The 26,029-nt window shown below is 36.9% G+C and overlaps 1 protein-coding gene across 1 annotated transcript in view; it reads right to left on the bottom strand.

Annotated features, from left to right (window-relative positions):
- The window catches only part of ipo11 (importin 11), a 135,600-nt gene that overhangs the window by 86,481 nt on the left and 23,090 nt on the right, over positions 1 to 26,029 (bottom strand). The window contains exons 6-13 of the mRNA XM_026188417.1: positions 22,457 to 22,589; positions 22,131 to 22,189; positions 13,671 to 13,719; positions 7,151 to 7,221; positions 6,778 to 6,970; positions 5,725 to 5,877; positions 5,063 to 5,106; positions 1,407 to 1,497 (exon numbers count right to left, since the gene is read on the bottom strand). Coding sequence (XP_026044202.1) covers positions 1,407 to 1,497; positions 5,063 to 5,106; positions 5,725 to 5,877; positions 6,778 to 6,970; positions 7,151 to 7,221; positions 13,671 to 13,719; positions 22,131 to 22,189; positions 22,457 to 22,589 — 793 coding nt within the window. The remainder of the gene's footprint in view (positions 1 to 1,406; positions 1,498 to 5,062; positions 5,107 to 5,724; positions 5,878 to 6,777; positions 6,971 to 7,150; positions 7,222 to 13,670; positions 13,720 to 22,130; positions 22,190 to 22,456; positions 22,590 to 26,029) is intronic.

The raw sequence follows: 26,029 nt of genomic DNA on the forward strand, positions 1-26,029 counted from the left end.
CCAAGCTGTCACTAAACACTGCCGATACTTGGGTGGGGATACAAAAAACCATGTCAAGTAATATAAATATTCATATGAAAGGGCACGGAGAAAGCTCTACAACAGACATTTTATTTTTTCAATGCAATGCCCAATCACGTCACAAAGATACCATAACAGGCCCACATCATGTTGTAATATAAAGATTATAAAAATTTTAGTATAGCCCTTGCCCTTTGAGGGGAATTACGTTTTTTTGTCTTCATCTTATTCTTATGTTAAATGTATGAAAATTATTAAAAACACTTCATGATGTCATTTATCACTTGTCACTCTAGTTTCAGTTACAGCAGTGAGTTTCTTATCTTGACTGATACATGAGCCATACCTTCACCTGCTCCCTTCATACTCTTTTGGTCTACCTGGTAGCCCCCCCCCCCCTGCACAAACTTTGATGTCAAACCTTTTTTTTTTTGTGCCTTCAATATCAGCCACAGTGCATGTCTCAGGGGATACAGAACTCATCTCCTCTGTTACTGGAGCCTGAGCCTTGCTTTTTTCTTTCCCATTTTTACCATTGTCATTTCAGAGGAAACACGGTGGACAGTTGAACCTTCTCTGGCACTATTTTTTAATCTTTTTATTTTTTTTGTCAGAAATTCTCCTGCACAGAACGTTCCAAAGTTAATGTTTCTTTATCTAGAGAAATGGAGGTGTTGCAGATTGTGAGCCAATCGCTAATATAAGCAGTGCAGTAAGAACAAACTCCAGAATATTCCATGAATCTGATGGTAGTTTTGTGTGTTTACTTTTTCTTCCACACTTTAAGTAAAATTTATATGCAAATATTAGTGACTCAGGGCCAATTTCTCTACTTACAGCTGCATGAGTAAGGGAATATACTGTAGCTGAACAGACGTATTCAACACAGTCTTTACACAAGTATAACTTCTTATGCAAAAAAAATCACTTATTTTGTAAAAAGTTGAAATTAAGATTACTTGGCACAAAAATTATTGTTAAAAAAAAATTCTTAAAGTTTGTGTTTTGTTTCTGTGATACTTGCACTTTTTTCCCCTAAAAAGGACCTCCTGGGATATGAATTGTCACATATTGATGGGAGAAGTTGCACGTTGTTTGTTTCATTTTTGCCTTTTCTATTGTTTGTTTTAGTTTTTTAAGGTTAATAACCAAAAAAACCCACTGTTCACCACAATCAGGCTACAAAATGATTTGTACAAACAGCCTCTAAAATGATGATAAACTGAATCTATTTATGCATTATAAAGATGTATGAGTGTGTTATTTTTAGCTAAATGTGTCCAATTGACTGGCTCCTGCCTATACAGTTTTCATTGCCAAGGTGTTAAAAATTCACTGGAATGAAATTAGACTATGTGATTTGTAGGTATAATGCTTAAACTGACCCTGGAGATTCTGAACCATATCCAGCAGCACTGGTGTCAGGGTCTGGCTGTAGTTGTGGAAGATATCCAGGAACAGTACTTCTGTGCAGGGCTAAATACAGAAATAAGTTAGAACAAATAAAAATAGAGACAGGTAGTTGACAGAATATTAACACATGCAGCATCACATTTAGCGCAAGTCATTACAGTTACTTTTTATAGGATCACAATTCTTTAGTCTCAACAGCACGTTGGGTTCTGCTGGGCATTTAGAGGTGGGATAAGGTGAGGAGTGCAGCTATCGCATTAATATTTGATAAGGACAAAAACAAAAGTCATACAAAAAGGTGCGACAAAAATAAATAAACAATACATTGTGTTCCCAGTTCAATAGAAATGCAATCAATATAACACTGTTAGGAGATTTTTGTGGGTGTTTATGCTCAATAAAGAAACGGCCTAGACAACTTCATTAGTTTACTGGGTTAGAAAAAGCATATTAAAAAGGTGTAAGAAAGAGGTCATGGTCTGTGCCGTTTGTGAAAACAGCCCATTTGCCACAATATCAGTGAGAGCTTATATACTGGTAGCATAACCGGTCCTCTTACACGGTACTTCAATCAGCTTCATGAGAATAGGACAAACAGAACAGATTCTAACTGATACAGAAACGATCCGTCCTGAGGTTCACAATATGCTAAAAAGCTGTTCAAATGCGTTTTGAGAAAAGAACAAGTCTGCCACTAAGCTTAGTGGTTGCTTATTTTAGCCTATATTTACATGCACAATTTTTAAAAGTAAGTGTTCTACTTGGAAAGCAGCAAACTCTTTTGTTCATTAAAAAAACAAAAGTTTTAAATTACATATGAATCCATTGTAAATCAGCAGTTGCAGCATACATTTGTGGATCCTGAGGCTATGAGCGTATCTGTGGCAATTTTAAAACTTCTCTCAAAAACAGAAAAGCTTCATAATTAATTGCCATGCACATGTATGAATTGATGTGTGAATTCAGAAGTTACTAGATTCCAACATACAGTGGGGCAAAAAAGTATTTAGTCAGCCACCGATTGTGCAAGTTCCCCCACCTCAAATAATGACAGAGGTCAGTAATTTGCACCAGAGGTACACTTCAACTGTGAGAGACAGAATGTGAAAAAAAAAAATCCATGAATCCACATGGTAGGATTTGTAAAGAATTTATTCGTAAATCAGGGTGGAAAATAAGTATTTGGTCACCTCAAACAAGGAAAATCTCTGGCTCTCACAGACCTGTAACGTCTTCTGTAAGAAGCTTTTCTGTCCCCCACTCGTTACCTGTATGAATGGCACCTGTTTGAACTCATCATCTGTATAAAAGACACCTGTCCACAGCCTCAAACAGTCAGACTCCAAACTCCGCCATGGCCAAGACCAAAGAGCTTTCGAAGGACACCAGGAAAAGTATTGTAGACCTGCACCAGACTGGGAAGAGTGAATCTACAATAGGCAAGCAGCTTGGTGTGAAAAAATCAACTGTGGGAGCAATCATCAGAAAATGGAAGACATACAAGACCACTGATAATCTCCCTCGATCTGGGGCTCCACGCAAGATCTCATCCCGTGGGGTCTAAATGATCATGAGAACGGTGAGCAAAGATCCCAGAACCACACGGGGGGACCTGGTGAATGACCTGCAGAGAGCTGGGACCAAAGTAACAAAGGTCACCATCAGTAACACACTACAACGGCAGGGAATCAAATCCCGCAGTGCCAGACGTGTTCCGCTGCTGAAGCCAGTGCATGTCCAGGCCCGTCTGAAGTTTGCCAGAGAGCACATGGATGATACAGCAGAGGATTGGGAGAATGTCATGTGGTCAGATGAAACCAAAGTAGAACTTTTTGGTATAAACTCAACTCGTCGTGTTTGGAGGAAGGAGAATACTGAGTTGCATCCCAAGAACACCATACCTACTGTGAAGCATGGGGGTGGAAAGATCATGCTATGGGGCTGTTTTTCTGCCAAGGGGACAGGACGACTGATCCGTGTTAAGGACAGAATGAATGGGGCCATGTATCGTGAGATTTTGAGCCAAAACCTCCTTCCATCAGTGAGAACTTTGAAGATGAAACGAGGCTGGGTCTTCCAACATGACAATGATCCAAAACACACCGCCCGGGCAACAAAGGAGTGGCTCCGTAAGAAGCATTTGAAAGTCCTGGAGTGGCCTAGCCAGTCTCCAGACCTCAACCCCATAGAAAATCTGTGGCGGGAGTTGAAAGTCCGTGTTGCTCGGCGACAGCCCCAAAACATCACTGCTCTCGAGAAGATCTGCATGGAGGAATGGGCCAAAATACCAGCTACTGTGTGTGCAAACCTGGTAAAGACCCATAGTAAACGTTTGACCTCTGTTATTGCCAACAAAGGTTATGTTACAAAGTATTGAGTTGTATTTGTGTTATTGACCAAATACTTATTTTCCACCCTGATTTACGAATAAATTCTTTACAAATCCTACCATGTGGATTCATGGATTTTTTTTTCACATTCTGTCTCTCACAGTTGAAGTGTACCTCTGGTGCAAATTACTGACCTCTGTCATCATTTTAGGTGGGGGAACTTGCACAATCGGTGGCTGACTAAATACTTTTTTGCCCCACTGTATATAAATAAAATCATCCTCTAAGGCATTCAGTTTTATAGCGCTGCATTTTAAACAAAAAAAAAAAAAATCAGAATCACCGATGCATTAAAAGGTATGGAAATTCACAAAATTGTTGTTTTCTAGAAAAATTCAAAACTGAAGTAATTAGATGTTTAATAAGTTCTTAGACCATAATGCCACTTTTCTTCTGCTGCTGCATGCCTTAAATGCATAAAAACTTGTACAAGGCTTAGAGTTCACTGAAAGAATGTGTTACTGTACTTCAAAGAAACAGCAGGGCAGACATTTGTCATCTGAAGTGATGAAAGTAAGTGGAATGGGGCACAACACAGGAGAGGGATAGAGAAGAAATAGGACCATGGATAAAAGATTATGTCATGCATCAGCAACAGCCTCTAAAACTAACTAGACTCATGACAACCTTTAAAACTCCAGGCGCCACTAAATGTTTTATGATGCTGCCATGTATACAGTCAACCACCACAGAACTGCACAGCATTTCTGAAAATACAGCACACATAGAAATATGTAACAATACCGCTGCAATTAACTTTAATGAAACTGGCTGTTATGATCATTTAAATCTACATTTTTATGATCGTAAAGACAGACATAATTGATTTCTGTCTGTTCTCGACATTCAGTTTTACCCAAAAACACAGGGGATCGATTTATTTTTGCTTTATTAATTCCTCTAATGCTTATTTTTTTGTAGGATGAGGCAAATATTTAATTTCCTTCTTTTGAGCATAAGATCGAACAGACTGTTCTTCCATACCAACTCAGTGTGCTATATATGTAACAGTTCAAAGTACTGGTACTCATATAGCACTTTCCTATTCTAACTGAGCACTCAAAGCAAAGCAAAACATTCACCTATCCATAAACGCTCATGAACGTACTGGTAGAGGGGACTGAATCACTGATCTTCTGATTAGTGGATGACCTGGTCTACCCTCCTGAGCCACAGCTACCCTATTAATTTACAATTTCTCTGCACATATATATAGATGCATATAAAAATATACTTACCCGCAGACTGTATTTCCAAGAGTCACCACCTGTCTCTTCCACAGCTGAAACAGTTACAAAAAATAATTATCTGTTAGAAAATGTTGATTAGGAGGTGATGGCTGACACTGCACAACAGAAACATCATATATATTATGACAAAGCCCTGAAATTGCAAGTGTGTTTTCTCACACACACTCTAATATGTGGCTCTGACTGACTATAAAATTGGATTCAAATGTCAACAGACTGAACTCCCACACTGGGCCCTTGTGGTTTTAGCTTTATGAAGTGTTATGTCTGAGTGGTCAGTGTCATTACATAAAGCCTGTGAGGACACTATGATGTTTTGAAAATATAGCAAGATCTCAAATGCTGCCTATAACTACAAACGCGCACCAAGAGCTATACCCTATAAATTATGTCAATTGACAGTTTTAAGGAGAATCAAAAATACGTATTATAAATCACAAAATATTGATTTAAATTGCTTTAAATCTGCAAACTGTCCAATTTATGGATGAAGGGTATTAATATAATATGGTCATATGATGGTAGCAATCATTTACCTAATGCTGTAGATTCTCCCTAATACATCAAAATTTAAAATACACAAAAAAAACAGACATTGCAAAATCCATACAAGTTCAAATTTGCGAGCATATTTGTAGATGTGATATTACCAAAGCTCTCAGGGTCCTCTTCCCACATTGCTAGCTCTTCCTCTGTGAGAAGGAAGTAGTGTGAGACAAGCCGACGTCCAATCTCTGTCAGTGTGGGGTGGGTGAAGAATGCCGTCTTGATTTTGTGAGCTTCCAGGCTCTCTGGTTTACTGTCTGAAGGATGGAGAAATACAACAATAAATAAAGGAAAAAGACAACATTTCAGTCGTAAGTCATCACAAACACAGACACTTTTCTTCAAAATATTGTTACTTAATACAATACAAACATTGTATTATAGCAGTAGTGTTGCTACAGACATTTAGTACGTAAGATTCCTAAATATAAATAAGGACTGCAAGGCAAAATCTCTTAATTTTAGGCAATGAGCAGCTGAAGTAATCCTCAAGTGTGACTCATTTTTGCTGTCTGCTCATTAACTTCAAAATCATAATTCATTTTAATAGTGTTTCTGGTAAAAAGAAAAAGAAAAAAAATCTGCTCTGTTGCTCATTTTTTATTTTGTATTAATTGTGCATGATTTAAGGTTACAGTACAAGAAGAAAATTAAACAGCCCTTTAACTTCCTCATTTATCTTCTCTGTTATAGGAAAGCAAACCTGAAGTCATGACCAACTCTGACACAACAACACAGTCAGATATTCGAATGAAACCCAGAACCTTGGATTGTTAGAATGGGAAAGTTCTCGAGTAAGGAACCCCAGAGATTATGCTAGCTGACACAAGAAAGGCCAACTGCTGTGCCATTTGCTAATGAAGCACTAGAAACCTCAGACAGCTTGGGAAAAGAAAAAAGAAAAGAAAAAATACATGGAGCTGCGATAAAGTACAGTGACACCGATGGCGTTATAGCCCTGTGCTATTGAAACTCGCTGTCAGTGACGCGTATTCAAGGGCTTGTGGCATTTCTGCTGACTTTTAAATCACAAACCTAAAATGAAATGTTTATTACCTACAGAGAGCATCATTTTCATTTTTAGTATTATCACGTATATTTTTCAGTTATTCTCCAACCCTTCAGACTCCTCTTTCCCCGAGACACTCACAACTTACCATCAATGTTCTTGGCGGGTTTGTAGGCATCATTCTTTACAATCATCTTGATGAGGTTCATGCACTGAACAATAAAACGTTCAAAGGTCACTCCCTCTCCTGCAGGCGTGAACACGTAGGTAACAGCAAACTCCAGGGAACGCTGGATTAGCGGTATAAATGCGCATGGATGGTATTCCAGGAAATCCAACAACTACGTGAGAGGAAGGGGTAGACAGAACACAAGGACAGATACATAAAAACAGTGGTAAATTTAAATATTTTAAAGAAGAAGCTATAACAGGCCAGCCTCAGAGGCAGAATGCACAACCTATTCATGAACAACTAATGCAGTCATTTATATCATCATAAATTAATAGACGGGTCAACTCACAACTTTAGTGTACAAAATGATGGTCTTTTCCAGCTTTTCTCTGCATGTGCTGTCTGAACCAACCTGGCGACCTGATATAAAACAATCACATAGCTTTGTTACTTAAAGCAGTATTACACTAAATATATGCATGCAGCATTCTAGGAACTCATTTCATTTAGATCCAAGATACTGGACTAAAAGGTAGGAAGCAGGAGCTGCATCTCCAACTCTTATTAAACTCTTATTTAAAAACAAAAACAAACAAAAAAAAGAAAAGAAAGCAAGCAATAATAAAAATTTTAAGAGCTTTATAATCCTGGATATTCAATGCACAAATGACAAAAAGGAGGAGGAAAAAACTGAAAACCGAATCACTCTGAATTAGTCGTTAGCTCTATTTTGGAAGAATTTATTTAGGACGTCTTTGAGATCAGTATTAGTATTTTATTCTAGTATTTTCCACTTCAAGGCCAACCTCTTCAGTGATTACAAGTTTATTACTTGCATCTGAAATAAAAATGTTTAAGATCTCAGAGCTTAGGCAGAAAAGCCTTAAAGATAAAGACTGCCTGCTAGATGACAGTGATAGCGACCTAACATTAACAGACATATCATCTCTAAAGATCCTGTGTTGGCAGTATAGTGGCATTATTTTTTATAGAGGGTTTACTCTATTGTGAAGGCAAAAAAAAAAATCTGAATTTTTAAGCAAGATCTTCAGTTTCAGTTCCTACTGCATGTGTATGGTCTCCTCAGGTTCTCAGTCAGATTCACATTTTTGCTTCTTAAGAGCTTAGAAGGATTTTATATTAAAATCCAGGTCTGAATATCTTTAAAAGTATCTTTTAATTCCAGTGACATCTATGCATCAAATACAATTTCATCAGCATAAAAATGGTATTCTCGTATGTGCAGAATGAACAGCAGAGTGCCCAATATCTAGGGACACATTCATCAATCAACTTGGAATATGAGTTAAAATCACTACGAGATGTAATACACCAAAAAGAGATGCTTTTAACCGATGGTAGAAAACATAACTGACATTTTACTTATCAAGAGATAGGGGAAAACCCTTTCAAGGATCTCAGACTGATGGACAAAAATTTAAAAAAATAAATAAAATAAATTGCAAAAACATGTTGCTCTTATTGTCCCAAGTGAGCTAACAATGCCATTTACATCAATAGCTGCAGTACAAGGAAGACAGGAAAGAAAAGAAAGGGGGGCAAGAAAGTTGACTCTCCAGCTGAGACTTCCTTTTCTTTAAAGTCAGATGCCCACTACACCTTGCTGACTGATAATCCCATGAGTCCTTTAGTTCAGTTCAGTTCAGTTCAGTTCATTTTTATTTCAAACATTTCAAACATGTGCCTTCACAATCATTACAAAATATCATTCCATTATTTGTTTGAAAAGGAGTAGGCTGAAGTATTTACTTATTTGTCCCTACCCCCTCAAGTTTTACCTCTCATTCATTTAATTTTTTTTTGTCTTAAATTAAACAAACAACATATGAAACATATAAACATATGAAGTAAAACAAAACATAACATACATAAATCAAAAACAAGAAATTAGCAAGCCCCCACCACAGTATAGTTTCTTTCATATGAAAAATACAGAATGTGTATATTTGCAGATACACAAGTTATGGAAAAACAACAAACCAAAACAAAACAAAAAAAGAACCAAAAAAGAACCGCAACACCATTACCAGCAACATTACCGTCCTGGGTTAACCCCGTTTTCTTCATTCTTATACTTATTTAAAATTAGGTTTTTATATTTTACTTTAAACTGTTTTATGTTTTGACTGTCTTTTATTTCTTCTGTTAGACTGTTCCATAATTTAACTCCTGCAATTGAGATTGACATAGTTCTTAAAGTTGTTCTAGCACTTTGTATTTTTAAATTCCATTTCCCTCTTAAGTTATACCCACCTTCTCTTTCTATGAACAATTTACAGATTTCTTTGGGAAGCAATTTATTTCTGACTTTATACATTATTTGCGCTGTTTTAAGCTTCGCCAAGTCTTGGAATTTAATAGCTTGCATTTTGACAAAGAGTGCATTTGTATGGTCCCTGTACCCTACATTATTTATTAATCTAATGGCCCTTTTCTGTATTATAGTTATTGTTTGTGTGTTACTTTTGTATGTGTTTCCCCAGACCTCTACACAGTAGCTCATATATGGCAGTAGTAAAGCACAGTATAAAATGTGCAGTGCTTTCTGATCCAACATATGCTTTGCTTTTCCCAGGACGGCAATGCCCCGTGCCAATTTCCCCCGAACATAAGTAATGTGTGGCTTCCAACAGAGCTTGTGGTCGATGATCACCCCAAGAAATTTTATTTCATTTACTCTTTCTAAATATACATTGTCAACACATATTTCTACTTCGATGTTTTTCTTTTGGTTTCCAAACAACATAAATTTGGTTTTATCTAGATTCAATGATAATTTATTTATATCAAACCACTTCTTTAATATCGTTAATTCCTGTGTGATCATTTCCAAAACCTGTGGCAATTCCCCACCTGCACACAGTATATTTGTGTCATCTGCAAATATTACAAACTTTAAAATCTCCGATACTCTGCAGATATCATTTAAGTACATAATAAACATTTTTGGACCCAGTACTGAACCTTGAGGTACTCCACAAGCTATATCCATCAAATTAGATTTATATTCATTTATTTGTACATATTGTTGCCTATTCCCTACATAGCTTTTTAACCATTCCAAAACCACTCCCCTAAACCCGTACTTTTCCAGTTTTTTTAATAGAATTTCATGATTAACAGTATCAAACGCCTTCTTTAGATCTAAGAAAACTCCGAGCGCATACCTCTTATTATCCATACATTCCGTTATCTTTTCCATTAAATCTATCAGTGCCAAAGCTGTTGATCTGTTGTTTCTGAACCCATACTGACTATCTGTCATTAATTCATATTTTTCCACAAAACTGTCAAATCTTTTTATGAAGAGTTTTTCCAGTATCTTAGAGAACTGGGAGAGTATTGACACTGGTCTATAGTTTGTAAAATGATGTCTTTCACCGGTTTTGTAAATGGGAATAACTTTAGCAACTTTCATTTTTTGTGGAAAAACTCCTTTTTGAAACGACAAGTTGAATATATATTTTAATGGTTTTACGATACCATCAATAACTGTCTTTACCGTTACCATATCAATATCATTCCAGTCTGTACTGGTTTTGTTCTTAAGTCCTCTAACCATGTCATAAATCTCTTTCTCTTCCACTGCTCTTAAAAACATTGAGCTACTATTCCTTTCAATATTTTCACCAGTGTCCCTTTCTATTCCATCAACCTTTATTTCTTCTGCCAGTTTTGGCCCTATGTTTACGAAGAATTCATTAAAGCCATTTACTATCTCCTCCATGTTATTAATACTTCTTGTCCCTTCTATAAAGTACCCAGGGTAATCATTATTCCTTGATTCATTTTTGATTATTCTGTTTAATACATTCCATATATCTCTTGTGTTATCTTTATTGTGTTCTAACCTTTTAATGTAATACTCTCTTTTACAGGATCTCATTATATTAGTTAATTTATTTTTGTAAGTTTTATACTTCATTTCAGTTTCTATTGTTCTCTTTTTTATGAATTCTCGATATAAGGTATTCTTTTTTTTGCTGGCATTTTGTAGTGCTTTTGTCATCCATGGTCTTCCTGCATAGTTGTGTTTCCTATTGATTTCAATTACTGGGCAGTTTTTATCAAGTAATGTGTTAAATGTTCTTAAAAATCCTTCGTAAGCTTTATTAACTTCTGTTTGTTCATACACAATATTCCAATCTTGCTTTAAAAGTTCATTTCTAAGACAATTTAAGGTCTTCTCTGTTCTTATTCTTTTGTAAATAATCTTATGTCCATCGTTGTTCACTTACAAGCGCTGATGCATATAATAAAGTACAGTAATATTAAAAATTAGAAAATAAATGACTCGCTCCCTCTGATGTACATTTTGGCTCCATAAAACCACTCCTGATTCTAGAGGCAATAAAGATGTCCTCTATAGTATACATTCTTGCCAAACCCATTGATGAAATCAGCTCTGCCAACAACAGTCTCATACATTCCTCCAACCACTTGTGAGCATGCAAGGTCATTGTTTCCTTCAGCTTCATACACACTAAAACTTCCATCAGCATGTACTAATTTGAAATGACAAAAGCTTCACTAAAAAAGCAAAATAGGTTAATTTTGCTTTGTTTACTTTTTTGGCCACATATTCTTGAGCCATACAAATTTTCAGAGCCCACTGCATTCTAACTGAATTCGTGCTCATGCTATTGTTTCTCTGATGATATGCAACAGTTGGTAATGTTAGATGTGCAAAGTCACCCACGTACTAAGGAACCAATATCTGAGCGATCAAAAATATCTTTAACTAAGCAAAGAAACATATTTGAAGAATTAAACATTTATTCATTGTTATTAAAAGATAAGCAGCTAAGAAAAAAATATATACATGTATATTACAAGAATATAGTGACTGACAAAAATAGACGGGCCATCTGAGTAAAAACCTCAAAGATAAAGAGTCTGACATCAGAATGGACCACAAACATCGTCCCCAAGATACCAGTGTATATAGCTGACCTTATCAGACTGTGCAGAGCTGATATTTCTCACCACAAGCACTGAGCTGTCTTTCCGTTTCCCCTATCTGTCAGGCAAAAAATACCAACAGGACCATGATCCTGTCTCCACTGCCATCAGCAGGGTGAATATTAGAAGTGATAGTACTGGCTGATACTGCTAATGATATTTTTCAACATCTGCTGCTACGGCAGATGGTGGAGTTGTGCCTGAGATTTATCTCAAACTGATTGGATGCTATGACAAACTTTTATACAAAAGAAAAAGAGACCATAAATAGCGAGATGAGAAGAAAAGTAAGCTTACGCAGCTGCCAATGACCCAAGTAGTTCCCAGTGGATAGAAATCCAGCACAAGGGCATGAGAAACCTGTTTAACTGATGGAACTGCACTGCTCAAAAAAAACTTAAGGAACACTTGATCATCACAAGAAAATCAATGGCTCCATAAACAGGACTTTATGGAGTCTGGTTCTGACAGAAGCCACGACTTCAATTAGGTAAAACAGGCGGCCAACGTCCATGGTGCTGGGCTGTGAGCACAGGTCCCACTAAGGATGTTGGGACTTCATGAGTGTTGCATGAAGTCTTTTTCTGACAGTTTGGTCAGGAACCTGCACATTAGAAGTCATTTTGTCACCTTTTGTTGAAGAGCTGGGTTGATGCCGTTCTACAACCCTGTCCTACTCTCCTGAAACTGCTAGAAAACAAAGCGAGTTTTCTTCCAACACCATGCACTGGCTCCATGTACATTCTGGAGGAGCTAAGCTACTTGTGCAACCTGAATGGGCTGCAGATACTGTCTTATGCTATCAGTAGACAATTTATTTACACAATAGCTAAGCATACGTCAACTCTAGTATTAAAGAGGGAATATTAGTATTCATGGTTTATTGTCCACAGAGCCAGAAACTTTTTATTATCAAACAGAAAATAATGGAAAAATACACATTCCTGACAAAGAAGCAACAGGCTTTTTGTCTGCTGATCACAGACTAATCGTGAACAACCGTGTAGTCACACCTCACAGGCCCATCGTGATCCAGATGAAAGAAAACCAAAAAGGGGTCTTTGGAGATTAGATTAAAAGTAGATTCTAAATTCCTGGATGAATTTCTGTGACACTTTAGTACCTAGAACAACATGACCCAAAATTGCAAATACCTTCCATCAAAAGAAGTCCCCACTCAAAGGCTGTGATTAATTAAAACACAGGATACATTCCACTCACCCTCAGATTGTTTTGAGCAGCACTGTTGAAACTCGTTAAATACACTGTTAAATAGCAATGTTGTCTTTTTGAGTTTAAAAGTTTGTGAAGTGAAAGAAATACTGTTTTAAATTCAACTGCTGCTCATAACCAGAATATAAAACTACAGGTCAGGAAAACGTTGAAAAACGACACAGTAAAGAACTATCATCACAACTAAAGCAACATAATATCAAGGAAAAGAGGCAAATAATAGGATAGGAGCGGCTGATAGGTGGGATTATGTCGTGCTTTTTTTATTCCGTGAACTTACTGTATGTTCACATGCGCACGCACGTGATTATCAAAGACAATTCATTATGTCTTTTAATTTTTTCAAGACATAAAATATTCATAGATTAGGATGTCTTTAATTCAAACTATTTTTTTAATTAAAAAAAAAACTTGTAATTAGACATGTTCCAATACTTCAGAATATAAATTAATGAAAAACAAGGCTCGTTAGGATGACTCTCTCTGAACTTTTCATTTTCAATGCGACCACCTAACTTCAGAAATTATAAATTATCGGAGACTTTTCAGGAAATGCCTTCTGCGTGCACTACATGAAGCACCACTAACACGTTTACTGAAGTGTGAAGCCTACAATCATATACTTGAGGAAAAAGAAAGCAACATATACTTACAGCATTCCAAGAACTGTTTTAGCCTTTCAAACACTGCATTCAGGAAGCCCTAAAAAGGAAGAGAGGGTGAAAAAAAGTTTAATTTCTGACATTTTTGCATTTGAATTACTGATGATGGCTTCATTAGTATTGCTCCAGGGGATATATACTGACAAGGGAATAACTTTTGGTATCTGTGTAGGTGGGGATGCTTGCAGCTTTACTCAGGAGTATACACATATATATATATATATATATAAATAAAAAGGTGCCAGCTACTCGGTATGAAAGAGAATCAATTTTCTGTAGCCTGGTATAGTCATGGCTTAGCATGGGAAATTAGATGATAGATGGAGACACAACTGTTTAGTTCTGCAATAATGTGCACCCTTGAGGTCAACAGCAGTGGCATTAATCACGCGTTCAGCCAACACAGTCTAGTCAACAACTAAAGGTCCTAAAAAGAGTGAGTGAAGAAACGGGGGGGGGGTCACAAGTGGAGCACAGAAGACAGTGTGGAAAATTACAGAGAACACGGTTCACAGCAAGCGTTCGATATGCTCATGGTGGGATTTAGACAGAGGGGTATAGGCAAGGTGCATTGGGAGGATATCAAAATGGAGCATGTAGGAAATTACAAACTGTGAAAAGGGGGTGGAAAATAATTTTCAATCAAATCAGCCATGTCAAAAAATATTCTAGAACTAAAGAGGAAGGGAAATGAGGCTAATAGCAATGCCAGGGAAGAATGCACAGGATGAGGAGAAAAGCAAACAAATGTCAGCAAAATGAACAGAGATGGAAAATGGATACAGAGTGATAGTCATCAAATGGGTATGTCAGCAGTAGTGTGAGAAGTAGGAGATGAAAAAGGCAGATGAGTGTCAAATAGGCTAGTTCGCTTTGAGAAAAGATCTAAGGGAAAGGCAGTAAGTGGCAATTTAAGTAGTGAATATTTTAGCTCTGTGATCAGGTATATGGGCACAGACCAGTTTTACAATGGCACAAGTGAATGTGCCTTTTTTTTAATGCAGAACTTTTTGGAATGGAGTGACACCAAGATGCTGGAAAGCTCCTGGATGTTATTCATCCAGCTTTAGTGTTTTTTGTCTATGTCGAACAAGCTCTATTGAAATTCTATTACATCCTCACTCTTTTAGTGATTGTTTGACAATCAAGCCAGGAAGATTATCAACTGCAAAATGAGTTTTACAATTCATCACTGTGGCAGCCTGTGTGCAGAGTGACAATGTTCTTTATTCTTAGAGACAGTATTTTCCAACTCACTGCAGTTCTGCAATAATGCAGTCACTGTGGTGAGAAGAAAACAAACGTAATCTTTTCAGAACGCTCATGTCATGTGTAAAGAGATTCATTGTAAAACAACTTTTTAATGGGACCACAAGTATGAACTTCATAAACGATGCCATAGAGCTGTGACACACTAAGCAGAGTTCAGGGGAAGTGCCAACTTAGAAGAGATGGCTGCACAGCTCATTCTTCTGAAAATGTGGAATTTGAATACACTGGACACTAAAATCAATGGCATATAGTAATGTGCAAAAGTATCAGTCCACCGCTTTGTTCCTTTAAAAGTTTGCTAGGGAAATGGGAACAGCAATATATTAAAACATGTACACAAATGGCAATGTAGTCTATAAGGCAAAAAAGGGAGCTTGCACACTTCTAATGAGCTTGAAGGTCAACATTTGGGATGACCACATTTATTCTCCAACACAGCCTGAACTCTTATGCAAGTTTTCTTGCAGCCTTCAAGTAGTTTTAAAGGACAGTTCTCCGAACTTTATGTCGGTTTTATCACACATTGCTTCAGTGATGTTGAGGTCTAGGCTCTGGGGAGGCCAATCTAGGATGATTGGTGTTCCATTGTTCTTATGCACCAAACTGGTTATTATATAGTTCTTTCCTAATCCACTTGAGCGCTCAATCTGCTTTAGTCACTCACTTATACATGCACTAGAGCTGGGCGATAGAACGATAACGATATGTATCGCGATATAACTTTTACTCGATAGAGAAATTAAGCTATCGCGATAGACCTCGCCGCTCTTGTCCTCTTAAAAAAAAAAGATCAGCCAATCCAAATTAAGTAGCGCAGAGCCGAACCAATCACAGCCGCAGCGTCACGTCGCGTGACTTGTAACGTACAGCACAAGTGCCAAGCCGCATGTGTGTTTGTTTGGGAAGCAGCCAGCGGGTAATGGAGGAAATGAGCGTGACCGAAGAGAAAACAGATGACGGTTCCAATGCCGGAGAGATTGTCGAACGGAAGAGCCATAGAAGTTCCGTAGTGTGAAGGTATTTCGGCTATTTCAAGTCTGACAAAAAACAGAGTAGCGTGCACTGTAAATTGTGCCGAAAGCAAGTCTGGAAATACAATAAACTGGTGCATGCGTCACACTGTGCGCCGCGTTATTGTTTCGGTGAAATGAATTTCTACAATACTGTTAATTCTACTCTCTGCAGTGTTTAAATGCTTACATATACACACAGTTACTGTCACTCCACACATACGACTCTGTTCTGCTTCTATGCCGCAGCTTTGTTTACTTTTTCCCACCGAGGCTTCTAGACTTCTGATTGGCCAATATTTCTGCACGGTTAGGAATCTAGCGCCACCTGCTGCTTTGGCATGTTCATAGCAGCGTTTTCCTTCATTTCTGCCTTTATGTGTGGACGGGATTATTTTTTAAAACGAAAACGGAAAATCTCCGTTTTCAAAAATACCCGTGTACGTGTGGACGTAGCCTCAGTCTCTGACTGGAAGCGCTAATTCGTCATTCGGCTTTTGTCAGACTAAAGTAACTGTTAAAACTGTTTGAAAAGCTAAGCTATACAACAAGGAGAGATTGAGAATTTCCTTTTAGTTCTCAGTTTATTTGATATTGACAAAAGTTAGTCAGTTTTGTCTGTTCTTCTGTAAAACAAACTAAGATTTATTTTTAGAATTAATATTTTGTTTCTAAGTGGAATTGACAATTTAGTAGTCTGTTTCGTTTGTTCTATTTTGAAACTTAAACGCTTTAGCGGCTGCCTTTTGTGTAGTTTGCAATATTTGCCTTTATTTATCTGAAAAAGTCTCATGTTCCTTAAGTACATCTACCCTGTTGAACTTATTATGGGAAATAAATATTTAAATAAAAACAAGCTGCTGATTATTTCACATTTTACTTGTGAGCAACGGCACATTTAAATCTTACAAATATAGTTATTTGGCTTATATCATGATAGATATCGTTATCGCCTGAAATGAAAAAAACATATCGTGATATGAAAAAATCTCATATCGCCCAGCTCTAACATGCACTTTTTGCAATCCTTTTCTACCCAAGAGTTTCCTATCTAACACTCCACACACTCCAATGAACAGATTGGAGAGCAACTTGGGTCCAGTATCTCAACCAAGGATACTTATCGACTGGAGCAACCAGCCATCGAACCACTAACCTTATGCAGATATGCTTTTACTACACTGGCAGTGTGTTTAGGATAACCCCCATGCTGAAGAATGAAGCTATTGCCTACCAACAACATTTTCCAGACAGTATTTGATGGTGAATCCTCCACAAAGCCTCCACTGTGTTTTACTGTACACACTCAGTGCTGTACCTCTCTCGGTCTCCCCTGTAGATACTGACATCAATCTAAACTAAAGAAAATTCAAGTTCGCATTTATCACTCCATAAGACCTGTTGCCAGTTAGAACTCATTTTCAGTATAGTTCTTGTGTAATTTGTCATACCTCAAACCTTTTCTTCCTATTTCCATTCCTTTCAAATGGCTTCTTGATTATCACCCCTCAACTGAGACCATTTTTGTTGAAGCTTCAGTGAACAGTAGATGGATCAGCTGAAAGGTCAGATCCATTTCTCACTTCTTTTATCATCCACTTGAACCAGTTTTTTGTTTGTTTGTTTTTAGGGCACTGCACACCATGCCATGATATATCATGTTTTCAGCTAATTGCTCTTTGGGAATCACCTTATTGGTGCAAAAATATTAGTTTGTCATCTTTGGTGGGGTGTTTTATGCACTGAACTAAATAAATGGAAACAAATTATGTGCTTTCAGTAAAAGACACAATTTAAAATTTGTTCTTCGCTATCCTATCTGTCATGTGTAGACACAAATCAAATCAAATTTATTCGTATAGCACAACACTAGTTGATCCCTTGAATTAGGTGTTTTTTAAAGCTTGAATGATTCAGAGGTCAGCGTTAAGTGGCTTTAACAAAAATACCTCCTCTGAAAATGGTCAGGTACAAGGACTGGACTGAACTGGACTGAAAATGACCAAAAAAGAAAGTGTCCAAAGAAAAACTTTCAAAGACCTTCACAAAGCCTGCAGAACTATTGCTCAACACCACTTCGTTTTGTTCCTTGGAAGCAAAAACAAATCCACACTATTGTATGAGGAGAACAAAGAAATTAGTCTCTATATTCAGTGAGCACTACAGCAAGACCAACTAACCAAGCCTTTTAGGATCATTCTATGTAAAGTCAGTCAGTTCCTGACCACTTCATAAGTGGCTAACTGTTTTATTTTGTTTTTTTTATACCAACTTTTGTATATTTAATAAAACAATGCAGAATTATAACATCAAGCTATGAATGGGTTGAATTTTTGCTGTATTTCATTTTTTTATTTTTTCAGTATTTTTGAGCCCTCATAACTTCATAAGAAGAGGACCTAGTTAAAACAGAGTGTCACAACATATTAAAAAAAAAGAAGTCTTTTTTGGTTCATAGCTATTGTTGGGTAATAATAATGCCTGAGCAAAACAGTACAAATTAAATGTCTAGAATGTAGACTGACAGGAACGAGCAGCATTAGTTTACCTGTTACTGATGACTTAAAATCTGAAAGAAAACTAGAAATTTTCAAGGGTTACAGATTTATTATTATGTGAAAAGGTGCTCAATCAACATAAGTTATAGCATATAAAAGGTGTCCTTTATACACATAATATCAGGCTCATCTTATAGCATGATTCTTATTATTTTGTTATAGAACATTTGACACACATCAGCTATCAAAATCAATGAAGCAACTCAAGCAACCCAGTAACCTACAGACACTTCATTTCAGTTCCTGACAGAAACATGACCTTGAAAGGGAACTGGAAATTAGATCATGCAATATGAATTAAAAGGGTTTTCTTCATCATCACACCCATCATCAAAGGAAGAGCAAAATGAGAGGTGACAACTCATCAAATTCTTAAAGAACTAATCAACACATAAGCATGACACATCCATAAACCATCACAACTCTCTGACAAACTTCAATAAAAAACATGGAGCAGTAGCTAAAAACATTCAAAACAATTTAAATTAGACTCCTGTTACTAGATACAATTTAAAAAATACTGGCAACTGCCAGTGCTACCCCTCAGCCTTCTAATAGACACACCTATGACATCAATTGAAACTCCTCAGTGCACTTATTCTTGAGTTATCATACTCACAAACTTGCGTGTCCATGCCGCCCGCCCGCGTGGTAGTGACAATTGCCCATCAGTCTTTTGAGCTGAGGTTTAAAAAGTTTAACACGTGGCAAAAGAGTGAATAACTATAAGTTTTCTATTCAGAAAAAAAGGTAATTTCTTATTAAGTGTTTTTTTTAATTGATTTAAGAGACATTACCCACTCTGAATCAGCTCTTTTCCCCCAACATTAACTTTAAGTTATGTCCAATAAAAAGAAAGGAATAAAATTTTGGAAAAAGGAAACTTTTTCCTTTGTCTCCAAACAATCAAGGGTCTGACTCAGACTCACTGCAATCACTCTCAGACAGCTTTTCAAATAATTGCCATTGCCAACACATTGCAATCAATGTGAGACAGTCTGCTCCAATAAGCACAACTTGGCTATGACGCATCTCTGTGCAACAGGGGAGTCGACTCAAATGGTTGCTAACTGGTTGTTTTCCGATTATATTCCTATATACTGTAAAAGCAAGACTGCTGAGTGCCCATATCATTCTGTAGATCAATCTCCACCCACAGCAGCTACATCCCTATCAGAGGAGGGAATTCTCTTTGAGATCTACAAGACTCTGGCTGGACTCTGAATGTAAGTAATTAATGTGGTAGTTAATGTGAACTTCTGCGTATGTAGACGGCAACACGTTTACAAAGGATTTTGCCAATTTTACTTATCACAAGCAGATTGCAAATTTGACCCCATTCAATCGCAAGACTGCACCTCACTGTGAGTAGTTGCAGACCTGGTCCCCATCTTTTCAGCAATCATTTGAAAGGCAACAAGATCATTGCACACAATGGCAATCCTTTTTGTCATGTCAGGTTCGAACCACTGTTTTTCCAAGTGTAAATACAGCATTAAACAGTTTAAGATAGTTACTCTGTGCTTAGTCATAATGGCATTATGTTGTTTACTTGTTTCTGTGAGAACCTTCAACGCCTAATTATTTTTAAAAGATTACAGAACTTCTTCCAGTGCACACTTGGAGCCTAATATTAATATTTTTAAAGAACTTGATTTTAACATAGTGAGTTATATTAAAACATGGTTGCCTAAGTAGATTCAAGGTAGGCATATTCCTGTGTTTATTCAGCACCAGGAGAATGAAAACAGCTATTAAAGTAGTAATTACTAAGAAAAGCAACAATGTAAATTAAATATGAAATATTTACTTTAAAACACTACAATGAGCTGGAATAACCAGTGAAAGCATGAGGCAAACATCCGTTTAATGAAAATATTGTGACCATCTTATAACCTTCAGCCTGGAGGCTAAGTTGTCGTCTCATTAGTGGAGAAACAGGGCGCAGTAAACATTTTTTTCTGTCATAAAAATGTCCTTGCCATCTACAAGCATAAAAAAGCAGGAAAAAACAAATAAAGCAATAAAAATCAGAAATGACAGAAACATAACAGCAGAAGCACAAAGACAGAAACGGCACAGCAACAACAGACCACATTTTTAATGTTAATGACTCGTTGACCTTTTGTGACGACTTACATTGTATCAAAGACAAAAGGACAAACTGAATTCCCCTTTGGCAACTAACATTTATTTTTAATTTTCAGTTGTTCTGGCTTTAATAGATTGACAGAACCTATATATATGTATATCATAAATTACTAATAGCCAGCAATTCTGGATAGCTTCAAGCATATCTTTAATGTCAAAGTTGTTACTGACTGCCTTTACTTTCACAGAGTGCAACAACATACGACCCGCACCTCCAATCTAATCTACTTAATTGGAAACCCTGACTCCAAATAGCTTTTGGGGAAGTCATTAACACAGAGGTTCACTAACATTTTCCAGCCTGTACCATAGATGATTACTCAGTGCTTTCAAAAAAAGACCAGAGAACAAAAATACAACAGTTTGGGATCTGTCAATTTAATCACACTGTGTGTATGACTATGTAACAAATGTACATTTTACTATGAGTTAAAATTCACAGAAGATAAACAAAAACTGAGAAGTTTTGTTGTTGTTGTTTTTTTAATGAAAAATCTGATGAGGTCACATCTGTCCGAGGCTATATTGTTATATATTTCAGCCCACAGGTTATACCAGTGCTGGCATCCTTTAGGTGAAAAAAGCATAAATCCAGGAAAATAAGAAATACTGCTCATCACAGTTTTACATGGAATTCATTTATGTTCTTTTCACTTGCCTACATATACATTATAGCGATTTCAGGTAATTTTTTTTCAGACCCTCAAGAGCACTTACCTTCACTGAATGTTAAGTAGCACCTGAAAGCTTTAAATCAGTAAGCCTAAAAGGTTTATATCTATTTTTTCACTGCATTAGTAGATAATTTAGTCCTAAGTGATAAAAAAATAATTATCGTCAGTATAGTTAGCAGCATTATAGGACTGTACAATGTGCTCAAGATACAATTCGTTTAGGTACAGAACAGGTAAATGCACCAAAATGTTTTCCATTTTATTTTGGTACTTAAAATACATTAAAATTCCAAGCATGAATTTTCTTGGCTAAAATCAAATTCAAAAAGCCTTAATCCTTCAAAAAATAACCAGGAACATGGTTTATCAATTATTCTTGTTCAGCATTCATTATTATTCTTTCACCAAACAGGAGATACTCAGAATATGAAACTGGAGTTCAAAGAACTGGGACAGTTTGTGCAAATGATTCCATTAACTCTGAGCCATGAGGAAACCAAAGCCCTATCCAGGCACATGCTAAAGATTTTTTTTAAACCAGATTTAAACTAAATTGAATTAACAGTTTCATGGAGTCAAACTTTCTTCACACTAGAAGTGAGAGAAGAGCTCCGGACTCTTTGAACCGAGACAAGGCTCAAGGCACTTTCAATCATCGTGGCCATCCATATTTTGCACGCTGTGATTGGAGTCGTTTTTGACCCAAAACACCAACAGAAAAATATCAGCTTTTCCCAAATATGAGAGGTACTAAAGCAGCCACAGCTGAAATAACTTGAGACTCACCATTACTTCCATATTCTGTTGTGGCTCTTGAAATCCATGGACTGTCAGTTTGCGAAGCACTAAAAGGAGCACAAAAAACATCACTATGCAGGATTTTCACTAATTAAAAATTAACTATATTCAACATCTCCTCATAATTAGTGTTTCACTAAGTAGCTGCATATATTAATACTTCCATGTTTGCATGTTCAATTATCTATGTTTTTAATCAAATGGTGGGATCATGACGATTAGATTACCATGTTGTGCTAATAGGTGATTGCATGTCTTTGCATGATAATGCAGGTTTGTGGCATGCGTGCATGTGTCTGTGCAAGTGTTGCTACCTTTAAGAGAGAGTAGTGTCCTCTCCAGCGAGCTGAGTGCCGCAGCCTCATCTCTGGCGTAGATCTGCTGGAGGAAGCAGTCTGTGTGATGGCTCCACAGGGAGCATGCAAAGCTGTAGATGCCCGATGCCAGCTGCCAACATACACATTAACATTTTGGTCAGGCACACCTGGGTTAATCTGGGTCTCGAAAGCATTTGAGGTCATTTCACTCAACATAAATGCGCAAGAAATTCTGGGCTAATATGAGTGTAGCTTTGTACAAGAACCTACTTTTGTTTTTATTTACCTGTTTTTATTGTTTATTAGTTTATTAACATTAAAAATTTCCCTTCAGCACACCATCTTGGATCACTTTGCCAGTAAATTAATGTGACCACAGGTAAACATCAGCCACTGACATCAGAAAATGTCATTTTATTTGTTGATATGGTGACAACAAGGTCGGTGTTGGCGAGCGGCTATTAAATCGGCGTGTCCCTACATGGAACATCAGAAACTCAATTGCTGGTGATACACTCAAACAAACAGGAAGGAAAGATGGACCTAGGGCTGCTCGATTATGGCAAAAATAATAATCACGATTATTTGACGATATTTATTTAACCCTTTAAGACCTACTATAGAACCAAGTCCACCAGAGCTTATATTATTTTTATTTATTTTTTGTACATGCTGTAGTGCCATTTGTGGGAGCATTTCAAGTTGCTATACATCAATACAACTGTTATAGCCCATATTTTAATAATATGTATGCATTAAGTCCATAGTAATTACATAAATTGCAAAAAAGTGCAATAAACTACAAAAAAAATTGAAAATCGCTTTTGTTTTGTTTACATATATTTCTACTTGGAGAAGTTTAAGAGGTTTATCCCTCAAAACTTTAAATACAATAAAGTTGCAAAAAATAGTTTCCCACCACAGGAAATTTATTTTGAGTGTCTTCATAGTTTTATTTTGGAGATACAGCAATTTTTATATACTGCAGGAAAAACAAAAAACAATCCTATGATGCAAATTTGCAAAGAAAACAGCATGTGCATCATTTCACTGTGGGAAGTGTTACGAACAGCTGATAGGAACGGCAAAGCCTGTTTCTGGAATATTATGTTTTTGTTCCTGCAAGCGCTTTTTATGCAATTTTTGCAAAGCTATATGTGGAACGAAACCGTGACCGAGGACAAGCTGATGGCATCAGATGTAAGTACAACTCCTCCGGTTTCATATGCAGAACAAATTATTGCGCTAGCTTACACGGTTCAGGTTCTACAGGGATTTTAAAAAAGTTACACAAAACGGAGCGTGCTGCTCTGACCGGCTTTAAAGGGTTAACAATGACTTTAAAAAAAATAATGTAAAATGGTGTGTAACACCACTGAAGTTTTTTTTTTTTTTTTTTTTTTTTTAACTCTTTTCAACCAACGGCAGTCACTCTCCAAATAACTTCTGCTTAGCTTTCCGAGCTTCCCTCGGGTCCTCTTAATTAGCGGTCTCCAACCTTTTTTGCGCCACGGACGGTTTATGCCCGACAATATTTTCACGGACCGGCCTTTAAGGTGTCGCGGATAAATGAGGGAGGGGCTAATAATCGGCTCAGTCATTTTTAATGATCGTTGAAAGCCCAGATCGTAATCGTGAAAAAAAGCACTCAGTTCTATCAGCCAAGTGTGACAATGTCTGCTTAGAACATCCAACAAATCTGCCAAAGGAAGAGAGTAAGTGTGTGTGTGTGTGTGTGTGTGTGTGTGTGTGTGTGTGTGTGTGTGTGTGTGTGTGTGTGTGTGTGTGTGTGTGTGTGTGTGGGTGTGGGGGGGGGGGATTCTAACCATTAAATCTCATTCAAAATTGACAATAACATTGCAGTGGGATAACAGTCAAGTCTTTGCTATTTGATTAAGATAAACAACAAACCCACATTAAAATTACTCTGTGGAAAATTGTGAACACCATATATCAAACAAGGAAAGCAAGCAACTTCTAGCCAGAGGAACTTTGCGCTCTTGGTAACACTCAAGAGTCAAGTGGGAAAAATCTGAGAATCAGTGGTTAAGTTGATGTTCGGCTGTTCAAAGAGAAATCCCTACTTTGACAGCACAGCATAGGCTTTGATATATTCTTTAGAGAAACCGCAAGATTGGCAAGTTTCTTCTTTGGAGAGATTTCTCTACAGCTTGTCGTTTTCCATTCCTCAGATCCCAGACTAATCCAACCCATGGAGCCTAAAAGTGATGAGCCAAGTTCAGAAAACAACTTCATATTGTTCTCATGACTTCCTCAGTCTTGGTGTTTCAGTAGACTAATACGCTATTGTTTATATGGGTTTTTACAGTTTCATTACATTCTGTGAATGCACAACAGGTAAATCGCATCAAAGCGTCAATACACAGTTTCCAAATGTTACAGACATTCAAAAAATATAACAACCTACTCCAGTCGACAGGTGCATTGTAGTCTACCTTCTTATCCCCCTTTTTATTCCTCGTTGTGCTACATCTGTGTAAAAAAAACTAGTACATCCTTGCCGTTTGCATTTTCTACCCCATGAATCAAAAAGAACATAAAAAAATTAAAAACTATTAAGGTGCCTTTAAGTATAGGTCTGTAAGGTCCTAAGGCGAACCCGATTTCTGAATTAGTCCTCTCCCTAATGGCCCTCCAACACTACAGTGATACTTTTAATCTTTCAGCAGCGTTACCAGTCTTAGAATTACTATCCAATTACTATCCGAGAATATAATTACAGCATAAGCAAAATGTTTGTATGACAAAGTATACACATGATTATTAGAAGAAGAGAGGAGGAGGAGAGGAAAAAAAGAGGAGAGGAGGAAGAGAGGAGATTCAGTGTCAAAGTCATCAGTGCATCATTAAATGAGTGCGCTGTTTAATGGGGGCTCAGGCTGCCTTTGTTTCTTGTGTTGCCTAAGGGCAGAAATTTTGGCATACAGGACGCCTCTGCCTGGCATCCAACTATTTGGTCTCAGCCACTGCTCTCATGTCCTTTCACCCTCTGTTGGTCTCCATCTTCCCTCTGCTTGATCATCTCATTCCTCTAAAATCTTTCTCTCCACAAATGGCCTTTTTTTAAACTCAAATTTAAATCAAGCATGAAAGAAAAATATTGTATAATGTACGCTGTGTTCACCAGAAACACCAGAAATACTTACTCAAAAGTTAATTTGTCTCAACGCAATATCAACAAAGACACGGAAACGCTGATAACCATTTCTAAACAAGTCAACCATGCTTGAGTCATGTATGACAAGGGAATATTTTTGCTATAAATCTTGTATTTAACATGCTTCTAACAGAAGCTAAACAGCATCTCGTAGAGACAAAACCTAAAAAGTCTCAGGATAATCTTAGTATTCATCTATTCATTTTCAAAATCTTCTGAAGGAGGAAAAAAATAGCAACAAAGAAAAAAAAGTTATATTGCAGAGAGCAGGAGTCTGCAACCTGCAACGTATAAAAATCCAGAAAGTTTCACTGTTTACCTAACATAACCTTTTATTCAGGTATATACAATTGATGTATAAAGAGCAAAACACAGCTAAAAAACACTAAGAA

Source organism: Astatotilapia calliptera, chromosome 12, assembly GCF_900246225.1.
Source record: "Astatotilapia calliptera chromosome 12, fAstCal1.2, whole genome shotgun sequence".
NCBI classification, from domain to species: Eukaryota; Metazoa; Chordata; class Actinopteri; order Cichliformes; family Cichlidae; genus Astatotilapia; species Astatotilapia calliptera.